At 36.1% G+C, this 23,951-nt stretch overlaps 1 protein-coding gene across 2 annotated transcripts in view; it reads left to right on the top strand.

The window, feature by feature from the left end:
• Cad99c (cadherin 99C) overlaps window positions 1-23,951 on the top strand; it is a 205,953-nt gene that overhangs the window by 101,059 nt on the left and 80,943 nt on the right. For both annotated transcript variants that reach the window (XR_012991735.1, XM_076309111.1), the window contains exons 2-6: window positions 2,484-2,559; window positions 11,001-11,066; window positions 11,873-12,051; window positions 15,340-15,462; window positions 22,043-22,306. Coding sequence is in view for 1 of the 2 variants with exons in the window: in XM_076309111.1 (XP_076165226.1) it covers window positions 2,484-2,559; window positions 11,001-11,066; window positions 11,873-12,051; window positions 15,340-15,462; window positions 22,043-22,306 (708 nt within the window). In the remaining variant the exon portion in view is untranslated. The remainder of the gene's footprint in view (window positions 1-2,483; window positions 2,560-11,000; window positions 11,067-11,872; window positions 12,052-15,339; window positions 15,463-22,042; window positions 22,307-23,951) is intronic.

The following is a 23,951-nucleotide window of genomic DNA, read 5'->3' as shown; positions in this document are numbered from 1 at the left end:
ATATTATCGCGATGTTAATAACAAGCTCGCAGTTGTGTTTACGCGCTACTAAATCATACCCTGTCTCGTTCATCAATCCTCCGCAGCATCCTGAACGATTTTAATGATGTAATTCTTGGGAATTACCGTACCCACTCGAAGCTGCTTCCATGCTCGAAACCGATTATTGGTTGCACGCGGGAAATGTGGAAACTGTCTGGTTAAGTAGGCACCGTTTTGTCGATAGTGGATCGTGAAAACAAAGGAAAGAGGGTGAGGAGGGGGGTGCCAAATTATCGAAGATTTACTAGAAGCGCCTCTGCGAACCATATATATACCATACATATACGGTAGCAAGATATTCATGCTTCTGCTTATTCAATGGGGTCCTACCGCTGCTCGTTACGTCAATTACACACGATCGTGAGTGTCGGGAGTAGCGATGGGAATGATAACGAATCGGTACTGTCGATCCTGGCTTGTAAATTGTAATCTGGGATCGGACGATATCGAGTAGTATCGTTACCCTATTTCACGATGCCACTTGATATTTATATCACCATTGTCTTCTTCATTGGAACGTTATTATTAATTAACGCACCGTGCACGTATGTAACGAGCTACGGACACACGAGTGTAACAAGTGAAACAGGAAACGTACAAGAGTGTAAGCTACGGACACACAGTGTGAAAAGTGAAACAGGATACGTACAAGCGTGCAAGAAGCACGGTTAAAATCTAAATTTAAATATTAGTCTATTTGTAACAAAAATGAACGATCTTATTCATAAGGTGATTCGTTGTCTACAAAAGGACTTAATACACACTTGTTACTTCGATCATTGTTTCACCGTTTGTACTGTCGGCGTTGAAACTTTCAGTGTACACAATTTTTCCACATGTGGACTGTAGTATGTGGATGTTTTCGCGGGTAGTGGAATAACTTGTTACTTCGATCATTATCGATACACAGTCAATACACACTTAATAATTTCTTAACAGTAAAGCTACAATAATTAAGAAACAACGATATCGCGACTCCTTAAGAGGTAGGTGTCGAGTAGACCTAACTGACCAACATAGAAAACATTTTTTTCTACCTCTAACTGTTATGAAATTGACACTTTGGAAGTTTGTTTCGTCCCTTTCGTTCCTAAACAAGTGTCACCGAATGGAAACACCATAAGTATCACATTAGTCTGAACCGTTCTCCAAGCTTGAAAAGTTTCAACCAAATTGGTACCAGACGTTTCGCCACTGGTTCATTCACTTCAATTGAATCCCAACAAAACATTCTGTTGTAAAGTTTCATTTACTTCAATTGAATCAAGGCTATCTCTTCTACTTCAAAACTTCCCAAGAAAACATTCTGTTGTGAAGTTCAGATTATAATATGTAGTTTATTATAATATGCAGGAATCTCGCGTTATCCAGTAGTATAGTTTTTGTACATATGAGAATACAAAGTCCGAAGAAACAAGTATAGAAAAAAAAACTAGAAAAAAAAATCAAAAGGAAAACTCTTGGGATCATTGTTGCATTCGTTCCAACATTTGTTAATGATGTATATAAATATACATTATTTCTATAATGTATATAAATATACATTATTTCCACAATGTGGAAATTATTCGAGCTCGATCGTACATCATAGAAATAATGTAAAGGTTTATATACATTATAGAAATAATGTAGAGATTTATATACATTATAGAAATAATCTAACATAAAAATCATTATCTCCACAATGTAGAGATTTACGTATATTACGTACATTGTATTATTTACATGTATATTACGTACATTGTATTATTTACATGTATATTACGTACATTGTATTATGTACATGTACATTAGTACATGTAATATAAAAATCTGTAAAAATGTCTAAATTGTGGAGATATTTAGAGAACAAGATATTTTGGGATTCGATGCGCGTTGAACACTTCTGCTGGTTGATTCGCATGAATTTTGCGGTCATCTCGTATTTCCAGCTCGTGCAAGCCTTTCACCGGGCTGGACCTGTTTTTTCGCTGCATTTTGATTTCTTTAACTCGGGAACTCCTACAACGAAACACGTTTCCGTTGGCTGGAAAGTTTCACTCTTATGGATGATTCGTTAAAGTAATCGGTTGTTTGAGTTATTTACGGATCGTTTTGAGTAACGTTCATTAGGTATGCGGCTTATGAATACGACGATTAGGCTATAAAATTGGTGTATGTGTCTAGCCAGCTAATTACGTATATTTTTAATCGAGGTTCTTTGCACCATATACGCCACGTTACCCTTGCGGCTGCATTAAAATCGTTTCCGCTTTACGATCGCCCATTTCGGATGCAATCAAGCTTTCGGATAATATAATTGTAAACGAGGCAATTTAGTAATTAAATCAAGCGCCCGGCCGAGTAATTCGCGGCCCGATGATGATAATAATAATCGACTGTATTATTTTGGAAATCGATACGCAGACGTACTTACGATTTCTTTTTCTCTTCTTTTTCAGGCCAGGATAACTATCACGTGGCTATGGTGTTTACTGTGCGTGTCCTTACATCCTCGTGGCGTTGTCTCGAAAGCTGGTGAGTAATGTCACGATCGTTCTTTTCGTTTATTTTTATTAAGTGAAGGATACATTTCGCCATTATTGTTACCAAATCCAAGAATGGGAAGATTTTCAGCAAATTAAGTATGGAGAATGATTTTTCACACGTTTCTACTTTTCAAATTATTTATTTCAAAATAATTCTGTCAGGCTTCTTTCTTGTTTTCAAATTGTTGGTAGCGGGGGATTACAATTCACGATATTAATAAATTTCCTGGCAATGTTTTGAAGATACTTTTGTATTTATAAGGTCGCGTACACTCGATACAGCATACCATGTCAACAATGTGTTAACATACTGTAATAGTTAAAATACTAACGATTAAAGTAATAACAACAACGACAAAGTAAATTTTTCTGCATTTAGAAGGCTGTGTATGCTCGATACATGTCAACAATGCGTTAACATACCATAATACTTTAAAATATTAACAATTAATAAAAACAACGGCAGCATACTATGTCAACAATGCGTTAACATACCATAATACACTATAAAACCGTAACAAATAATATTGTTATATACCGTAACATACCATGTACCATAACATACTATATACCATAACGTATCATATACCATAACATATCATATAACACTAACATACCATATACCATAATATACCATAAAACACTAACAACGACGTTTAATAACAAAGCGTCTGAGTTTATATCATGAAGAATATGTGTATTTTTTTTCAACTTAATATCCCAAATAGTTTTCGAGTTTAACAACGAACAACCATAAATATTTCTACATTTATAAGGCTGTGTACGCTCGATACATGTCAACAATGCGTCAACATAACGTAATACATTAAAACGCTAACGATCAAAGTAACAACAACGATAGAGTAGATACACTCTTTCGAGACACCGTTAATATCAGCCACCCGGCAGCAACCGAACCGGTGGAATAATTGCCGTTGGTCGTGATATTATTAGCTTTAATACAAATCCAGTAGTCTCGTCCAGTGGCAACACCCGGAAGGTAGCATTTAGGCGGGTCGAGATAAACGCAGAGGTGGATCGTTCAGAGTACTATTTCGGTTAGAGGAAGACTACGTGCACCGTACGGTAATAATTGGACGAAAGGAGAGGGAAATCTGGCCGTGTGCCGACAACTGTTGCAGCCGGGCGCATAACTCTCTCTAAATGGTCAAGCCTGGATATCGTGGGAATCGAGGCTGAAAATGTAGCAGTAGTACCCACACTTTCCGTGCAGAGCGCGCTACCGTGGAAACCGTTGCAGCAACCATTTCCGGATACGTAGCCACATCGTCGCGTTTGCAATTTCGAATCGTTGAAACTCGGGTCACAAACACCGATCGAACGTGCTCTCGACCGAACCTTCGATGCATCTGTACTGCAACCCAATTACGAGAAATTACAACCGTTTATCTATCGTATGGAAGTGGAGATTGACACGTATCACGAGCACGCCACGAATCGTTCGCACTTCGCTCGGTACCGATCGTCGACGGTGTCTTTGGTGAATAATACATAGCAATGTACAACGAGCCTCGTGGGTTCTATGATTAATATTGGCGCACGCGTTGCTCTCGGTTGGAAATCACGGAGCAATTTAAATTCGGTACCGCCCCTCGCCGTGCTGAAATCACGATTTCAAATACGGTGTGTACGGGTGATTGTGCGGCCGAGGCGTTTAAGGTTTTCTACGTTTCGAAAGTATTATCTACGAGCACCAGAGGTCGCTAGTTACGGGGGACGCGAAAGTTACGAGAGGCGATTCGCGCGGGCATGGAAGTTCGTCTAACCTCACTTTCTGTTGTTATAATCGGCTATCAACTACGAATCTCGAGTTTTCTTATCCGTGTATCGTATCATTATAATTTTGTATCGTTTTCGTCGGAAATAGTTTTTCCATTAGTTTCCCGATCTAACCTCACTTTCTGTCGCTGCAATACTGCTATGATCTACGAATCTTGAGTTTTATTATTATTATATTATTATAATTTGGCATTGTTTTGGTCGGAAATATTTTCAACGTTGTTTAAAATTGAGACTTTCTTTTTAAATTTAATTAAATGGAATATGACGAGTCGAAGTACAGTAGAAATCTGAAATTGGTCACTTTCAAATAATCTCTACGTGTAAAATATAATACATGGAACATCGTAGGTGTTCTCTTAATTTTGCTTTTAGAGTTTTGAGACATTTGGAAGACGATCTTTAACAAAGTTACAGAATAAGTAGGTCTAGCTATTTTTTATTTCGAAGTAAAAAAATTTTAAACTTTTATAGTTGCATTATCTATCATAAACTCCTACCTTTCGTCAGAAGTTTCTAGGTTTACCCCCAATTGCATATTCTATCTGATCAAAAACTTGCTAAGAAATATAAAGATTGTTTCGCTCAGGGATTCTTACAAGGACCAACAAATATAAAAATTCTTTTACCTAGAGGTTCATACAAGGACCAACAAATATAAAGATTCTTTTACCTCAGAGGTTCTTACAAGGACCAACAAATATAAAGATTGTTTGGCTCATCCTTCTTACGAGGACACCTAACTGCTTCTCAAACTGAACCACTCGTTCAATTATTGCATCGATATAACATAGTTCAAAAACCAATAATCAATGTTCTTTCCCATTACAAATCGGAATATTTTTCTTTCCTCTAAATAATATACCCTCAACGTTACTTTCCAAGTCAACGCTTCGATTACCTTCATCCCTAAAATATAAAAGGAAAGTTAACGCAACGAAGCTCGACTAGCCAACAACCACACGGTAGTCCCTTGTTTGATCTTGGGGCACTCCCCATATTTTCTATATATCCGGATGAAATCATCGCGACGGATTGTAAATTTTCTCCGTTAAGAAGCCATCTGTACGCCAGTCTCTCTCACGTACTTGGTACCCCGTGCTGCACACGATCGTTCATCAAGTTCCTTCTTGTACCGATCTTACAGACCTCGGTGTCCGTTGGTGGACCAGGCTTGGTGAACATCGATGCGTGATCGTGTGCGTGGCATATAAAATCGATACACTCGTAAAAGTAACGCCTCCCACCTGAGGAAATCCGTTCGATGATTCACCCAGGATTACGAACCACCAGAGCGTTTTTCTCCAAGTCTCGTCCGTGAACAATGACCATCTACCCGGGAAAGGTAGACATAGCTTAAAATCTATAATCAATGTTCTTTACAATTAAAAATCGGAATATTTTTCTTTCTTCTGAATAATATACCCTCAACGTTACTTTCCAAGACAACGAAGAAAGTAACTAAAGAAAATTCCACTTTCCTGGAATACGAAGAAAGAATTGATGTAGAAAGTACTTCGATACCCGAGTACTTTCATCCCTGAAATATAAGAGAAAAGTTAACGCGACGAAGCTTAACTGGGTAAGGTAGCTAAGGTAGGAATAGTCCCTTCGTGAATTCGGTATCCTCTCGTTGGATGGACATCGAGGGATCCTAGAAAGGTTTCCTTACCAGACTTGTGAGCTTGGTGATACATCGATCTGAGCTGAGGCGAGGAGATATGGGTCGCGATCGGCACGCTTGCTCCTTCAGTATGCACTTTCTAATGCAGCCGCTTTCCAAGAAATGGCCAGAGTTCGACGGTAGCTTACCTTTCTTCCTTGGAAAGAATTCGCGCGAGGATGTACCCGCGATCTGGTAGGTGCTTACCTATTGCTCCTGCACAGAATTTCATGGGTTTGGGTACGCGACGAATTGCATCCTTTAGCTCGAGGATGCTATTGGTAATTCTAATAAATGTTTGATGGAAGATAAGGGATGAGAATAAATTTGATAATGGTTACCATTTAATCTGCTGTTTACTATTTACTATCTAATCAATATTTACTATCTAATCAATAATTATTATCTAATCAATAAGATAAGGGATGAGAATAAATTTGATAATAGTTACCATGTAATCAGCTGTCTACTATTTACTATCTAATTAATAGGATAAGGAATGAGAATAAATTTGATAATAGTTACCATTTAATCTGCTGTCTACTACTTACTATCTAATCAATACGATAAGGGATGAGAATAAATTTGATAATAGTTACCATTTAATCTGCTGTCTAGAGTTGCATCATTTACCATAAATTCCAACCTTTCGTCAGAAGTTTCTCGGTTTACCCCCAATTGCATATTATATCTGATCAGAAACTATTTACAATTCTAATAAATGTTTGATGGAAGATAAGGGATGAGAATAAATTTGATAATAGTTACCATTTAATCTGCTGTCTACTATTTACTATCTAATCAATAATTACTACTGATATAATTATATAATAATTGCTATTAATTTCCTCCTGGAATATGGAGAAAGAATAGATGTATAATTACTGTAAATGAAATAACGAAAGGTGAAAGAACACGAAGCGAATGAAATCGATTTAAGGTAGCGTTGTTACTATTAATTTCTTCCTGGAATACGAAGAAAGAATAGATGTATAATTTCTGTAATGAAATAACGAAAGGTGAAAGAAAACGAAGCGAATAAAATCAATTGAAGGTAGCGTTGTTACTATTAATTTCTTCTTGGAATACGAAGAAAGAATAGATGTATAATTACTGTAAATGAAGTAACGAAAGGTGAAAGAAAACGAAGCGGAAAAATCGATTGAAGGTAGCGTTGTCAATTGAGAATCCATCTCAAATTGGTTGAACAGTTTCTGTTCCAAGGTGCGATCACGTTGAAACTCGTTGAACCAATTTTTCACGGTCGCCATCGAAGGAGAAGAGTCACCGTACACAGCATTCAAGCGCTCTTTGATTTCGCTGCAACGATTTCCCTTCCAAAAACAAGAATCTTTATCATCTCCCGATATCGTTCTTTTTCCATTTTTCTAAAATACGCATCCTAAAAACTACGAGTCCGATTCAGCTGAAATTTCCACAGTAGCTGTCTACAAGAATGTACTACACGTTAGTAAAATTTTTCTTGCGATCGTGGCGACGATCGGATGGTGAGGCTAAGTACTTATCGTACCGCCTTCGTACAGTCGCGACTCGCGGATTATTCCGCGCTTGGGTGCAAATGGGTTAAAGATAGTCCAGTGTGGACGCGGTCTAGAGCCGCTCAAAGTAGGTGAAACGCGAGTCAAATGTCATCCAGCCTCCTCGATGGGTCTGGTCCGTGTGGAGCGGTGCATCTTCGTTCGCGGTGGCCATTAACGTTCAGCGTTAACCTTTCCCGAGAAGGATCGCAACCGTGAAGCACGCGTTCGCTCGGAGACGACCTGCCCTTTTGTGTTTTCCTGGTCTAAGGGAGCCCGCGTGACCCCGCGGTGTCAGGTGAGAAGAACACCACGGAAAGTGCGCGTGGTTGCAGATTGTGTTGGCTATACGGGTGAATTATTAAGGAAGCTCTCCTCCAGGACGCGATAAACGGGGTATCCGGTCACTGTTCGTTTGCACATCGATGCATCTCGTCTTACCTTTGGCGCGAGTCTTCCGCAACAGGGCTGGAAGTTAACGGTTACCGAAGATACACGTGTTTATGAGCGATTGCGATCTCGTGGAAACGATTGTACTGACATTTTCTTCTCTGTAGAAATAAGTCTCGGACGAACACGTGGGGAATATCTGATCCTTCTGCATTCCTTGGGTAGTCGATGATATATTGTTTTTGTATAATTCGTGCTATTGGAATGAACTTTGACCGAGTGCAACTGCAGTTTCTTAGTCTTGTTATTTTTGTACAATGATGTTAAAAATACGATTTTCTATATTTTCTATATATTTTTTCAGTAAAGAAGCAGCATACTGTTGAGTATACTTCTCTCTTGAATATAATATCCCATTTATCTGAACGATTTCTATCTCACTTTGTGAAAGTCTGAGATGGAGTATACAAACACCTCAATTTACTGTTTAATATTGGAGAAAATGAATAACAATTTGTATAGATAATGAATAGAATAAACAATGAAAAAAGTAGTAAACTATCATTGTGAAAGATTGCAATTTACGTTTTTTAATTAAAAATACAATTTGCTTGGATATTATGTATGTAAACATTTTCGATAAAATAGAGAATCCTTGACCCTACTGCATTCCTTGGATAGTCCTATAAAGTGTCGAGAAGTGCTAAATATCAACGATAAAATAATGCAAATTTGAAATATATCTGTAAACATGTAACGGAGGTAATTACTCCAAACGCTTTGAGGGATTAACATGTCGATGTAACCTGTCAAGTAACGTCGAGTAATCAATTAAATAAACTATTGAGAGAAGTCTCGCTTGTATGTCGTACGTGGTTTATACACGTACTTGCCTATAATATTTCAATTCGTACAACGTGCGTAATCTTCCGCCACTGGTTGTCGCTATGCGTGCAAAATCATAATCCACGGTACAACTGCACTATGGTAAAAAAGATGACGAACAAAGATGTCGCGAGTGCATTTTATAAAATAAAATAGCCGACTCTTTGTAATCGCGGAATGAATCGTAGTAACGCCCTTGATCCCTCGACTTTCAGTTTATGGATTCGCTGAAAAAATTGTCTTCGAGTCGCTGGTGCACAGGTGCAAGAAATCTGCCAGACCGGAAACGTGAGTCAGCAGCGCAAAACGTCCGCTTTGGAGAAAGAGATTATGGGATTAGTGCGTCCGTGATGGTGTGAGAGACACTTTACACTAAGCGCCAGCTGTTGAAAGACTTTGCCAGCTCACCATTATTCTATTTTTATCGTGGCTTAACGATCGTGCAAATTAATCGAGATGCACGCGTAATTGTAATCTGGTGCTTCCACTAAGATTTCAGGTTAAAAGGATCTGATGGAATTTTATATCGAAGAATCGAAATCGTTTGAGTTTATAACCAGATTACAGATCTTGCAGATTTTACGAACGATACGCGAAAGAATTATAAGATTACCTCTTCGGGGCATTCCGGACAATTAATTATCCAATTGGTTCGATGAAAGTAGGTAAGGTTGAAAGATATCGTATCTTTGATGTTTGAAAAAAATTGTTCCACCAATTTTCATTTTGGAATACACGGTTCTGAAAAAATGATTGAAAATTGTATTTTTAATCGAAATACGAAATAAACGTAAATTCCAATCTTTCACAATGATAATTTACTACTTTTCTCTTTGTTTATTCTATTTATTATCTATACAAATTGTTATTCATATATTAAACAGTAAATCGAGGTGTTTCGATAGCCCATCTCAGACTTTTACAAAGTGGGATAGAAATTGTTCAGATAAATAGGATATTGTATTCAAAAGAGAAGTACACTCAACAGTATACTGCTTCTTTACTTGAAAAATGTATCGTATTTTTAACATTATTGTACAAAAATAACAGGACTAAGAAACTGCAGTTGCACTCGGTCAAGTTCATTCCAATAACACGAATTATATAAAAACAATATATTATCGACTTGTGTTAGATGTTAAAAAGTATTATAAATTTAATAGCTTTTACCCCATCGAGTGGTTAATTTCCCACGAAAGAGAACAGATCCTATAATTTATAATTTCTCAAGAGTACCTGAAACGATAGATAAAGAACCAAATATTTTGTGCACTGAAAACTGAAAAGATCAAATGAATCGTATATAATAACAAATAATACTTAACAGAGTAAAAGGGTGATATGTATGCAATTTTATGGAACACATTTAATGTGTCTGTACGTTAAGAGATAAAGAACCAAATACTTTGTACATTGAAAACTGAAAAGATCGAATGAATCATATTGCACATAATATAATAATACTTATGTATACTTAAGTATACTTACACAATTATTATTCTACGTAATAATACTTAACAGATTAAAAAGGTGATGTGTATGCAATTTTATGAAACACATTTAATGTGTCTGTACGTTAAGAGATAAAGAACCAAATACTTTGTGTATTGAAAACTGAAAAGATTGAATGAATCATATTGTACATAATATAATAATACTTATGTATACTTAAGTATACTTACACAATTATTATTCTACGTAATAATACTTAACAGATTAAAAAGGTGATGTGTATGCAATTTTATGAAACACATTTAATGTGTCTGTACCTTAAAATAAACTGACAGTGGGAAACTTTAACATTCGACCGATGGTATAATTATGTATCGACTAAGAAGGATTGGACGAAATATCAAAGTTATTTAACTCGATGCGTTGCCAAATGTCAGCTAGACGTAACCTGGATAATTACAGTTCGTTACTATGGAAAGCACCGGTTGGTAAAGGTAACCGACCTACCGTATTCCATACTTCGTTAAGATCTATTTACATGTAACACAGGATGAGATAACAACGCTCCACAAAGACCTTTATACTCGATGTATAACGTTGCGGTACTATAAAACTAAACTCTGCGATGCCCTGGCAGAGGTATTAGAGTGCAATTTATGGGTGATATTAATCTGACACGAGGCTTTTGTTAATTTGTTACAGGCTTGTGCGAGGTGGAATCGGGCCAGTCCAACATTATTCTTGATATCGAGGAGAGCAGAGGAAATGGTGAGTGGTCGCGTTAATTCAATTTGAGCTTCACACAGTGTAGGTCGAAGCAGTTAATCCCTTCCAATCAATATTCCATTGTCCTTTGCCACCGAATGGCCCTTTAATACACATACTTATTAATAATTTAAGGACAGTGGTATGTATCTTCATTTAACTAACAGACGTAACGAGAACATTCAATTTCTTTGACGTTGATTGGTCCATACGTCAGAAATAACCACTCAAGTTTCAACAACAATGGTAAAACTTGTCGTTCAAATTGCGTAGATTTTGTTAAGACGGTCGTGTACAATTTTTCTATCCAATACCATCTGAGATCTTTGTCTCTCTTGCCTCGAGTCCAAATGTTAAATTCTTTTTCTTTTCGCAAATTTTTTACTAATTCGAAAACGATAATTATCTATATCATAGACAGATAAAATGGTAGGCTTCCTTCGGAATACAAGAAATTGAGTAATCTAAGTTATAAAACAAAAGAAACAAATATTGATTTTAGTTTAATCCTTAACGCAACCTTACGAATTTATTTCCATAACGATTCACATTTATATGAGAAATCCTTTTACGACCAAAGTTGGGATTAAATTACTAACAGCACTTCAGTCACATTTTATATATTTAATAAAATTATCAATGTATTTCACTTATTTGTTTTCTACCGTGTAAACTTCTAAATGTGTATTTAATAAAGAGATTAACGAAAAAATAAATAATTTAAAGTAACTTCTTTTCTATTTCTTCGACGACAGATTTGCTTGAGTTTCGTTCCTGGTTAAATCGATCTACGAGTCTTAATTTTTCAGCAATCGACCAGAAAACTGTTCCCGAGGAACTTCCGGTATCCGGTGATCCGTATAACGAGACCACGTTGGAACTGATCTTTCCTGGAAGGCAGCCCCGTTTCAAGCTGAATGGCAAGAAATTGCAGCTTCTGGAGCCACTGGACAGGGACGCTGAGAATCTCTCACACGTTGTTTTCCAGGTAAAAATACACGATCATTTCGCACGACTCATTGCCTGGACACCCTGTACAAATGATTTTCCAAAGAAAAGTTGCAAAATACGCCCACATATTGTGCGTAATGCCATGAAAATAGTAAACTGTTTCTAAATTTCACATTCACCTTCGAACACAGATCTTTATTATTATATAATACTTTCTTTCAAGAATCTTGTCATAACTTTTCAATCATTTTTCCACATCGAATCCTTTTTACGAGAATTTCGTCCCGAAATGTTCTCTCCTTCGATGAATGTACAACAATAATTTCCTATTCGCAAGTATTGAGTGCAATATATATCCAAATAAGAGTAAACGTACATTCTGCGTAAATTGTTCATTTTTACGCGATTTTATTCACGTGTAATTTTACGCTCAGGATCTGGCTCGTACCTATTTTTTTTTTTTTTTTTTAATTACTCGTCGACTCGTGGATTTCGATGAAACGAACTCTATCTGATAAAGAAGAAAAAAATGTTGGCTAAAGTCTTTCGTCGGACAATCGTTAATGATCGTGATTGAGCGCACGATTGTTCATCAGTCGGCGGTTTTTGCGACAAAATCCTCGTTATCGTAAGCAACAGTGATGCCGGTCACGCGCAAAATTATGATTGCGCGCTTCCTCGTCCCAATGGTTTCTCAACGAGCTGCTCATTTGTAGCGGTTTTTTGCCACGAAATACACCACGAATGCAGCAATCGATTCTACAGTTGGTACTTGCACTGTTGCACTTTCTGCAAGATGCAGGAAGCGTCTTTCGTTTCTGAGAAACGAAACGAGTCGATCGTCTGTACAATTTCTTGCCCCGCCCGATGATTGGTACTAGGCTGATAACATTTTATAACATTGAATTACTGTATCAGCTCCAATTTTCAAAAAACAGAACTCTTTGTACAAACTCGGAATTTTTGACGATAATTAGGTATTGCACGATAAGTGAAAACGTTAGAAAGTTTTAATCGATCTTCAAAAATAAAGAAGAGTTTCTCGAATGTAGTGGTATATAATTTATTAATCGTTTTTTGATTCTTAATTAGTTATACATTAACGTCGTAATTGATACTAGGTTGGTAACACTGTCCAAACAAAAATCAGGAAGTTGAATTACTGTGTCATCCCTAATTTTCAAGAAACAGGACTTTTTGTACAAATTCAGAATTTTTTACAATAATTAGGTATTTCACGAAAAGTGAAAAAGGTTAGAAAGTTTGAACTGATCTTTAAGAATGAAAAAGAGTTTCTCGAATATAGTGGTATATTAATATATAATTTATTAATCGTTTTTGGTTCTTAATGATACATTAACGTCAAAGTTTGAAAAAAGTGTCGATGTGTCTAGTGTCTCTGTATTATTTTTCTATTTTTACCAAAAGTTCTTTAGAAGGTCTAAGATGGAAAATCAAATCTGTGGTTATTAGAAGAAAGAAAAAAGTTTCAATTTGTTGAACAGTGTAATTTAGGATCACGTAAAGTTTAGGATCCGCGATTGTTATTAACATTTACGCATGTTCTCAATATTAATCGAACAATCTGCATCTCATTTACGCATTACAATTGATTAAGTAACATATAGAAATTGATTTTGATCGAGATTCGAAGTAAAAACGTGTTTCGTAAAGTTTTAAAGCATGGAAAGTAATAATTGTCTATTTGGTACATTGATTCAACATTTGTTTAATTATTATAATTTACACAATACGCGTAGAAGTTGTACTCTTTACTTAAAAATGCCGAAATTCAATTAATCGCTTTTCCAGATAAAAAAATCATCGTGATAAACACTCGTGAGTCGATAATCGATATTTGTAGCCTTAACAATGTCGGTTGAAAATATAAACGAAGAATATTTCAACGAAATGATATTTTGAGTCATTATTCACACTAGGACATTGTTAACGTTGTTTAAAGTAAGGCCCTGTGACAACGTTAATAACATTCGCGTAGATGAACTAACATTTACTCAAACCCTTTCCCTTCGCAGATTTCGCAATATCTTGATATCTATTCATCATAATTATTAACAACCGTTCTAGGACCGTAGTCACTCATTAGGACCATAGACAAAAACTTCTATTTTTCGAAAATTGAATAGATACAGTAACTCAGTTTTCAGATTATCGTTTGGGGAGTGTGACTTTAGAAAAATCACCCACAATTACATTTTCTATATTCCAAATAGGTGAATGCATTTAATTTTCTATATTCAAAATAGGTGAATGCATTTCATTTTCTATATTCCAAATAGGTGAATGCATTTCATTTTCTATATTCCAAATAGGTGAATGCATTTCATTTTCTATATTCTAAATAGGCGAATGCATTTCATTTTCTATATTTCAAATAGGTGAATGCATTTCATTTTCTATATTCCAAATAGGTGAACGCATTTGTGACCGTTTTCTCGTTCATGTTCAAAATCTAACAATGAACAGAACAATCTCGAATCTAGCGTAACTGCCCATGGAACTGAATTTCTAATCAAATTGCACGTTGCTGGTAACTACGATGGTATACGATACAGGGTACCGTTCTCCTTGACCATATCGGCATCCGAGAATGCGCGTTGTCTCTTATGACACTATGGTGCAAGGAATGTGAAAGGTCTAGAGCAGTCTCAGGTACCATAAGAGTAAACACTATTCACTGTTTTCGTAAATTGACCGGATAAATTCGAACAGCTTGGGCAGTATGTTTACATCCACTTTTGCACGACAAATTATTGGAGAAGGGAAGATCGAGTCGTAACGATTTTTTAAAGTAATTATTTTAACGATGCAAATCATCGATGGAGAAAATATCGAGATTACCATCCACAAACATTTGTCACGCATAGTCACGTATACTGTTTTCGTAATTTCTTTTTTTAATGTATATACGTACAGTTTCGTTTATCAAGTTGTTTATACACGCAGAATGAAAAGGAATCGATATTGTCAAACGAAACTAATACGTTGAATAAAAATGACGTAATCTGTGGATAGAGGGTGTGTGTATTTATTATTTACAGTTTCAAAATCGAATCGTATTTACTAGCGATTGTACTGGGTTGTTCGGAAAGTCATTTTTTTTTTTTTTTTTTTTTTTTTTTTTTTGGTGAAAATGAAACACGATTTTTTTAGAGTGCATAAACATTTTATTAAATTATATATTCTTCATTTTGGAAAACGAAATGGCACCCAATGAACCCAATATCTAGGATATGCAGTTTATATAATTCATTGGTCTACGTGTGCCTATCTAATAATTTTCGTTTTTTTTTTTTCATTCCAGCTGAGCTGCACTGTCAAACAGACGAACAAGAAACGAACGATACCGGTGATTGTACGAGTATCGGATATAAATGATAATACACCGATATTTATTAACACTCCGTACGAAACAACAGTGCCAGAGGTAAGTAATCTTATTTTGGAAAAATGTAACCGAATATCATAATTACGAAGAAAGTGTACGATAGTATCAAGGGATCGATATTTTTTATAGATTATCAAAGTACAGATTTAGTATGGATTAAAGTATAGATTTTAATAGATTATCAAAGTACCAAGTCGTAGGTGATCCCAAATCATCGTCCAGAATTTTAATTAACATGTTTTAAATAAATCTTGAACGATGGGAGAATATATAAGTGATCCTTCATCAATCGTGTAAAATTTTACGAATTAGATATTTTATTGTATCTAAACAATACAATAAGAATAATATTCAATGATAATATTACTATTACGAAGCAATCCATTATACGTCTGACTGGTGGTTAGATTATGCAATAAATGAAGTTTTGGAAAGTACAAGACTCGAGTCTTGAAATTAACTAAATCAGATACTGATCTCCCACATCTCTCAAAATAAAATCTTGCGAGAACAAATGTTTTTCTTAACTTTTATCGAAATAAAATAATCCACAATATTCGTTAAGTCTATACACGCGTGACTAGAAAAATTTAAGGATAATTTTCTTTTAACTACTAATTGCATAGTTTTTTTTTCCTAAATTTGCAAATGAAATTTAAAAAAAAGTTAATTCACTCATCTATAATAAGCAAATATTGGTCAGTAAATTAAAATTGGGGAACCCTAAGAATCTATACAAACGAAGAATACATAGAATGCAGTTTAGTAATCATGTGCATCTGAATGTAAAGTGATACCTCGCGCGAAGGAAATTTATTTCTTCATTATTTATTCGATGAAAATTTTCTCTGACACCGGCCGGCGAAAATTAATCGATACCTATGCTCGCAGTCCCCCGTAATAAATACTCCCACGAACTGCGTGCAAGCTGAAATTTCTTCGTCACCTTGAAACATGCTCGATAATCGGTAATAGAAGTCCTGTTTCGTCGAAGGTGGACGCGTCGAGTTGCACGGTGCAAGGTGCACGTGCACGGACTTATTCCAAAATGTAGTCGAAGAAAATGATCGTTTTACCGTGAAAGAGTAACGATCGGTACCAGGTCTCTCGTGGATTCTTCTTCACTTCCACATTCACAAACCGTTATAATAGAAATGGCGCATATCTGGTACCGGTCGATCCAGTCAGATGCTGCGTGCGTTGCTCTCCGTTCGGTGTTTCATGCTAACACGTATTTTAATGATCCTGCATTTTATGATTGCAAAGAAGTGCGTTATCTCGTTGCATCTGCAGGTATCGCTCGTAACGGTATATTAAAACTGTCCACGATCGTTTGGCCATTAAATGGCACGCATAGGACATTCTACGGGACATAGTTGTGGATGTTACTACAACAAATGGTGTTTACGGCCGCATTAAGGAATGGAGAGTTAGTAAGAACTTTAAAGCGTTAAGTTTCGTGTGGCTTGCAGAGAGACTCAACGTTGAGTAATCCTACGAGCGAAACAGAAACGATGTTAAACATTAGGTGAGTGCCTTTACCGAAATGTTTGACAAAATTTGAAACAAAGGGATTCCATCGAATTTGTCTATTACTTCTATATAAAATCTGTGAATTTAATTTTGAATTTGTTTCTTCCATTTTTTGTTCAATATTGTTATTTTATTGAGTTACATTTTGCCTTTCCCAAGCAGTGTTGGAATAATATTATTTCTATGGGCCTTTTTTTTCGTTTAATTATTGGTATAATTTTCTATACTTTTTTATAAATAAAAATGGTAATATTTAAAGTACACGGGGTTATTTAAGAATTCTTTATTATCATGGTAATACTTGAAAGAGGGAAAAGAAAAAATTGTAAAAATTATAATATTTCACTAAAATTGTTACGAGTGTGCTAGGTGAATCGGAATTATTATTATCAGTAAAAATATTTTTCAACCAACAATAACAGTTTAAAAAATATTTCCACTATACACAGAGAAAGAAACTGCTTTTTCCGACGAAATTATACATATTTAGTTACGAAAAATTTTTCACGTCTACTAATAATTTAAAGATTCAATCCCCGATCGTGTTGAAATTTATGACGTCGATCATATTACATATTCAAAGAGGTATTGGAAAAGTCTTGTGGAAAACTTGTAGCCATATTTTTCAAAGTTATAACAGGTTTTTCAAGCAATTACGATTTATGGTTGTACATCCTTCATTTATTTTATCGATATACAAGTTAAACAGACTTAGACCGCAATGCTAATCGTAGTATTGAAAAGTACAGTTAGTCGCGACTAGACTAGTCGGTTTCATTTATATTGCGCATTTTTCGTTTACTTCTAATTACTTCGATCCATTTTAAAGAATCGTGCTGTTCACGACAGTCGTTTAAATTCAATCATTTTGTCGCAGAATCTACAAGAAAATTATTTATAATTATTTTCTACAAGAAAATTATTTTCTACGAGAAAATTATTTTCCAATAAAAAGATTAACCTTGGATATCGGTACCGTTCAGTTTTGTTCTTTGCCACAGGCAAAGCCTTCACTTCTCTAAAAATAAGTGTTTTTCCGCGTGTTTTCTTTCATTAATATAAATTAGATGTAATGTTTCTTTATTGTATTTTGCGGATAATTTTAAGCTAAATTTAAGGTCTCGATGTACAATTCGGGTTGTTTGCGTAATATTTCCACGCAGTGGAATAGCGTTGTCTAAAATCGCAAGCTGGTCAGTTCAAACGTAACGTTTGCAAGCGTCCTGTTCTCGAAGGATCGATTCGAATGGAATGGGAAACGTTCCATCGAATGTTCTCGAAACCGTTGAAAACCGTTAGATCCTTTCGATCTTTGTTCTCGCTGTTTTTAAGTAAACACATACGCGTTTTCTTAATATGTACACGAACACACACACACGATCCGTGTAATCCGAAACCGCGACGTTGGACCACGTGACTTGGGACATCGCGTGATCCCGGAAGAGTGATCCAATCACCGATTAATATTTCCCTCTTCCGTGGGAAGAAGCGAATTCCTTCCGTGGCGACGAGCAGTCTCGCCGCAAAATTTGTCCAAGTATAATCGTTACATAGTGATCAAATATCTTTAGAACAGCTTGTAAAACACAGCCAGTCGCTTTTCACCCGTGGAAAATATTTTTTGCAATTTATTCGGCGGTATTTTCGCGTTCTTTCGTATTATCTCTCCGTTTTGCGTTTAATTTGTCCGCTAATCCGTTCTGTATTACCGTGCTAGCTATTCTCTGTGTGCTAGCTATTGTAATCGGTTCGTTCCTAAGTGAACTAGTCGTGCACAAATATCAAGATATTCTACAGTCAAGAGGCATCAACTGTAATTTTCCTCCTACCCTCTGCTATTCGTCACAAGTCGGTGTGGATCTCGGCAAAAATTCGCTTCTCTCGAACGAGCAACGCTGCAAAACAGGTAAATGGAAAATACACTAATGGACGCGAGTCACGAATAAATAAAATTGATTAGAGATTCAGAATTCGAGTTTCCTCGCGAGAGGAATTCGTGTACGGTTTCACCGTTTCTTTCGTCGGGGCTGCAAGTTCAGATGCGGAATTAGGAAACTGAAAAGCGGGAATAATCCAGACGCAGTTATCGAGTATCGTTCAATTAAATATCCTGCCGGGTATCTATTAGCTGTGATCGTGGAAACGCGAGGAAACACTTTCAATTTCACGGCGAACGGAACGTGACCTATCGGCTGCAATTGCGGAATTGCGGGTGTTCTACTGGATCGAGATATCTCGGTAACGCCTTGTTCATGATTTCTGTTTCGACTAATTAATACACTGTTGGTCCAGCCCCGATCACCGGTTTTGCCTAGAGAAACGAAGCAAGCAAGATTACAACACGTAATAATCGTTCGTGTAATTAAAAATCGACTGTGCCGGGGCGAGGTATTCGCTTAAAGGTTCGTGTCGACGTACGTTCCTTCGTAACCAGCGAGGTTAGTTGGATTTTCGTTACGAAAGATAACATACGCGGTGTAATTCGTAACAGGAATTAGGTACAATCTAAAAAGAAGTGAATCTGCGTGAAAATTTATCTGAAACCCGTGGTGCGATATTTTTTCAAGTTTTATTTCCAAATAAGTCGATATCCACCAACTATCGACACCTCGTGTTACAAGTGAGAATAATTATCCGTTACACGTACGATAATTTTGTCGACCACAGGGGATAAAGAAGTCGGATCGAAGCAATAACAGTTTCTACAATCACCGTAAAGGTGTCACTCTTTCTTTTTTTCTTCATCTGCCTTTTATCAACCCCTTAAAGTTGAACAGCGATTTTGACAATAATTGAGTCAGTGTGTCTTGTCGCTTCTTTCCTACGGATTCATTTATTTTCGGGTTATGCACCAATTAGAGAAATATCTTGTATATACGTGTGACGGTAGTCTGATTTATCGCGAGATTTATCGAAAAAGGTATGGTTCTACCGCGCGAAAAAGAATCGATAAATTAACTGCCTATAACGCCAGCCGAGGATCGGTATTTTTCGCGAGGTCTAGGACGCGCCTCAGCTTCGAGGCCTTCGCGTTTTGTCGAATTATTAATCTTGACGTACAGGTGCGTTTGACCTCGTGGTCTTTAATTAGCGCTCGGCTCCAGCGCGAGGAGGGTCAGGTTTACCAGTATCCGGGTATCGTTTATTGGAATGTCAGAACAACGATGGTTATGGGATACCTGCGCAAAGCGTATCGTTTCGTGTACTCGTTGCACTAATACGTTGGACATTTATCTATATAAATAAATGAAGAAGGATCGAGGGAGGGTTTTTGTAAATGGACGTGATACAATTGAGCGTCGACTGCAAACCGTGTAATTGTGACAAAGTTCGGGGACAACCAACGACAACGAGATGAGAGAACAGAAAAATTTTGGCGGACCGAAATAGAATCGAGGAAAATCGTTAGGAGGGGAGGAGGGTTATTGTATCACGAATTGTCTAAGATTTAATGTAAAAAGTTTTCGTCCGAGATTATGCATTTGTTGGATACTTGGAAAGAAAAAGTTCGGGGAATATTTTTCGAGAGAAATCGGATATAGCAGTATTCCTGGCATCTTTATAGAAATGAAAATTTTTGTAGTCGATGGATATTGTGAGATAGAAAAGTTGTATTTTTTTTTAGAGAGAGAACCCACGAAGGGTTGAAAATAGTTTTTGATTGTAAAAGAATTTTTTTTTTTGGTATTAGTTTGATTCCATGATTTTGTAACGCGAGAGTACCGAGCTAGGTAAATTAAAATTACATTGTTCGAGTGGAGTTTAATATCTAGAATTAAAATAAATACAGCTACGTATTTAAATGAAAGGTACGCGTATACATCATCTGTCTTTCTGATCGAGATCAACTTAACTAACCACAACCTTTCGGTTGAAAGCCAGTGTGTAATAAATAATAGCAGATTAATCTGTTTCTGCGCGAAGAATAATTCGATTTACATTACCTTAATCGTATTTCGAATCAGTGTTTTGTAGCGTTTTTCTGTTCAAGTAGAAATAATATACATATGTAATAAATCTGACGATTGGATCTACGTTGAAGGTTCTGGTAAAGGCTCTTTCGAAGATTATCCATAGTAGATACGGTGCATGTTTTATAAGTGATAATAATAATGGATACATATACATAGACGCACAAAGAGAGAAGAGAAAGTTTATACGAGATTCCTACGTATGAAATATATATTGAAATTCAAAATAATATTTAATTATACGACAAGAAAAAAGAAGTCGTTTATCACTAAAAAACTTTTTATTGGTAAAATATGATACTTCTACTTCTGTTCTAGACATATATTTCATATCCTTTACTATTATTGTAATTAATAACAAATTTGCCACATCTGATCATGTAAAATTTTAATCACAGCGATGATTTCCAGTTTACTACTAAATAACTTTTTATTGGTAAAATATGATACTTCTGTTTCTTTTCTATATTATAATATCCTTTACTATTATTGTAATTAATGAGAAATTTGCCACATTTGGTCATATAGAAATTTAATCACGACGACGATTTCCAGTTTACTACTAAATAACTTTTTATTGGTAAAATATGATACTTCTGTTTCTTTTCTATATTATCATATCCTTTACTATTATTGTAATTAATGGGAAATTTGCCACATTTGATCATATAGAATTTTAATCACGACGATTTCCAGCATTGGCCAATATACAACCCTTTTTAACTAAATATTTTTTTTTTGATCGCCGTACACTTTCTGCGTCATTCTTTTATTATTCCCTCGATGTATCGTTGATAATTCCTGTTCCGAATCCAAGTTAAGTTTTTATTTAATTTTGGTCACAATTGCAAAGGTGGAAATCAGTTTCATAATATTATTTCAGTTACGAGGTACATCTGATAATTGCATAAGCATTAAACCATTAATATTCTTACTGCTGTATCATTTATTGCTTAAAATTATCGAGAACAAATTTTTGATTATTCGGATCAATGAATAATATCGAAAAACACGTTTAAAAGATACCTGTGGTTCGATTATCGATAATTTTAATCTTGTGGTTCGTTTAAACATGACAAAGATAAAAAAAAATTTTATCCTCGTTCGTTTTCCAGCTAACGCCTGTAGGTTCGACTATCTTCAAGAACATAGTCGCCAAAGACGCTGACGCCGGTGTGAATGGCATCGTGGAATACTCTATCGCACCTGGAGACGGAACTGGGATTGGCAACAATGACGGAGTCGGTCGAAATAGAATCACCACGGCCGATGGATACGGTTACTTCAGCATTAACTTACCTCACCAAGGTCAGGTTACTGTCAACCGTACCCTCGACTTCGAGAGAACGCAACGATACCTCGTCACAATTTTGGCCTCGGTAAGTGTCTGTCAACCATTTGCAATTCACATCGTCGAAAAGAGATACTACAGTATAGTCAACGGTGCACATCGTTACATCGGTGCACGAAATAATTATTACTTACGTTTTACAAGTAGGTGATTATTAACTGGAATGTACAGAACGATCGTTGCCATTTTTTTTAAGTGTAATATAATACGCAACAATTATTTCAAAATGTAACGTGCACCATATTCCGGCTTCAAAAAATGTGGGAATTGAAAAGTATTTATTTTCAATGTAGCAGTTTTCGGTAATTGTTTGGCGACGACTATAAGTTTTGATAATTGTTTAAAGTTATCGAAATTTAATTTATTCTCAAAGAACCGGAAGAAAATTAGTAAAAATATCCCAATTTTGTTCTGCACTTCTGCTATTTATATGCGATATATTTCTACGGTGGCCTTTATTTATAGGCTTAAAAATATAGAACAAATTATGTTAAAGCTAGATTATGCTTCGGGAGTACATACAATCTCCTCACGAAAAAGGTACAGTATGTTACGGTAACATAAACGACTACAATATTATTTTTAATATGGGAAAGCGATGTAGAAAACCACGCTATCAACGTAACAGAACAAAAGAAAACCATAATCGCCATGTGTAGCGGCGTTCGAACAAGATTTCTACAGTACCGATATCAGGCGCTGGTAGCAGGATCACAGAATGTTGAAGGAGGTCGTCTACGGCGGCGTGAAAGGTTTCCCGCCAAAATTGCATCAAAGGTAAAAATGGTTAATTTCCCCTATTTGCAGGGCGAAAATGTGAACATTTAGTGTTTCATTACGTAGTAGAGAACCGTGGCTGTATTCAAGGACCTATTTCCTGAAAGTTATTCTAGTGTTTTAATAGTTATAAACAGTTTTTGCTAGGATTTGCATTGCAACGCTCGTAGTGACAATGGTAATCGATGGTTTTCACGATTTTCCGCCTCGATTGTTGCATAATTTGGACACGCATTGGGTAGCTGATATTCGTAGTAAGATTCTAGGACTACTTTTGCAACGATTGTTTACTCCGTTAGTTAATTATGAGCAATTGACGGAAGCAGAAGCATTTCCGACCTGTGTGTCGTTAGGAAAAATCGATAGTTTTCGCGTCCTTCCGTCCAATTCTATAATAATTTAAGCGTGCATTACGTAGCTGAGATTGGTATCAAGTTTCTGTGACAATTTTTGCAAAGATTGTTTACTGCATTAAATAATTAGGAGAAATTTAGCGAAGCCGTTGCATTGCCGACGCTTGTCGCGTTAGGGGAAAACGATAGTTTTCTCCACTTTTCGCTCCAACTATTGGATAATATCGATATGTATTACGTAGCTGAGATTGCTAAGAAGTTTCTATGACAATTTTTGCAAAGATTGTTTACTGCATTAAATAATTATGAGCAATTTAGCGAAGCCGTTGCATTGCCGACGCTTGTCGCGTTAGGGGAAAGCGATAGTTTTCTCCACTTTTCGCTCCAACTATTGCAGAATATCGACATGCATTACGTAGCTGAGATTGGTATGAAGTGTCTGTGACAATTTTTGCAAAGATTGTTTACCGCATTAAATAATTAGGAGCAATTTAGCGAAGCCGTTGCATTGCCGACGCTTGTCGCGTTAGGGGAAAGCGATAG

Source organism: Ptiloglossa arizonensis, chromosome 4, assembly GCF_051014685.1.
Source record: "Ptiloglossa arizonensis isolate GNS036 chromosome 4, iyPtiAriz1_principal, whole genome shotgun sequence".
In the NCBI taxonomy this organism is placed as follows: Eukaryota; Metazoa; Arthropoda; class Insecta; order Hymenoptera; family Colletidae; genus Ptiloglossa; species Ptiloglossa arizonensis.
Note: the sequence above shows the minus strand (reverse complement) of the source record. Positions and strands in the feature narration are given on the sequence as shown.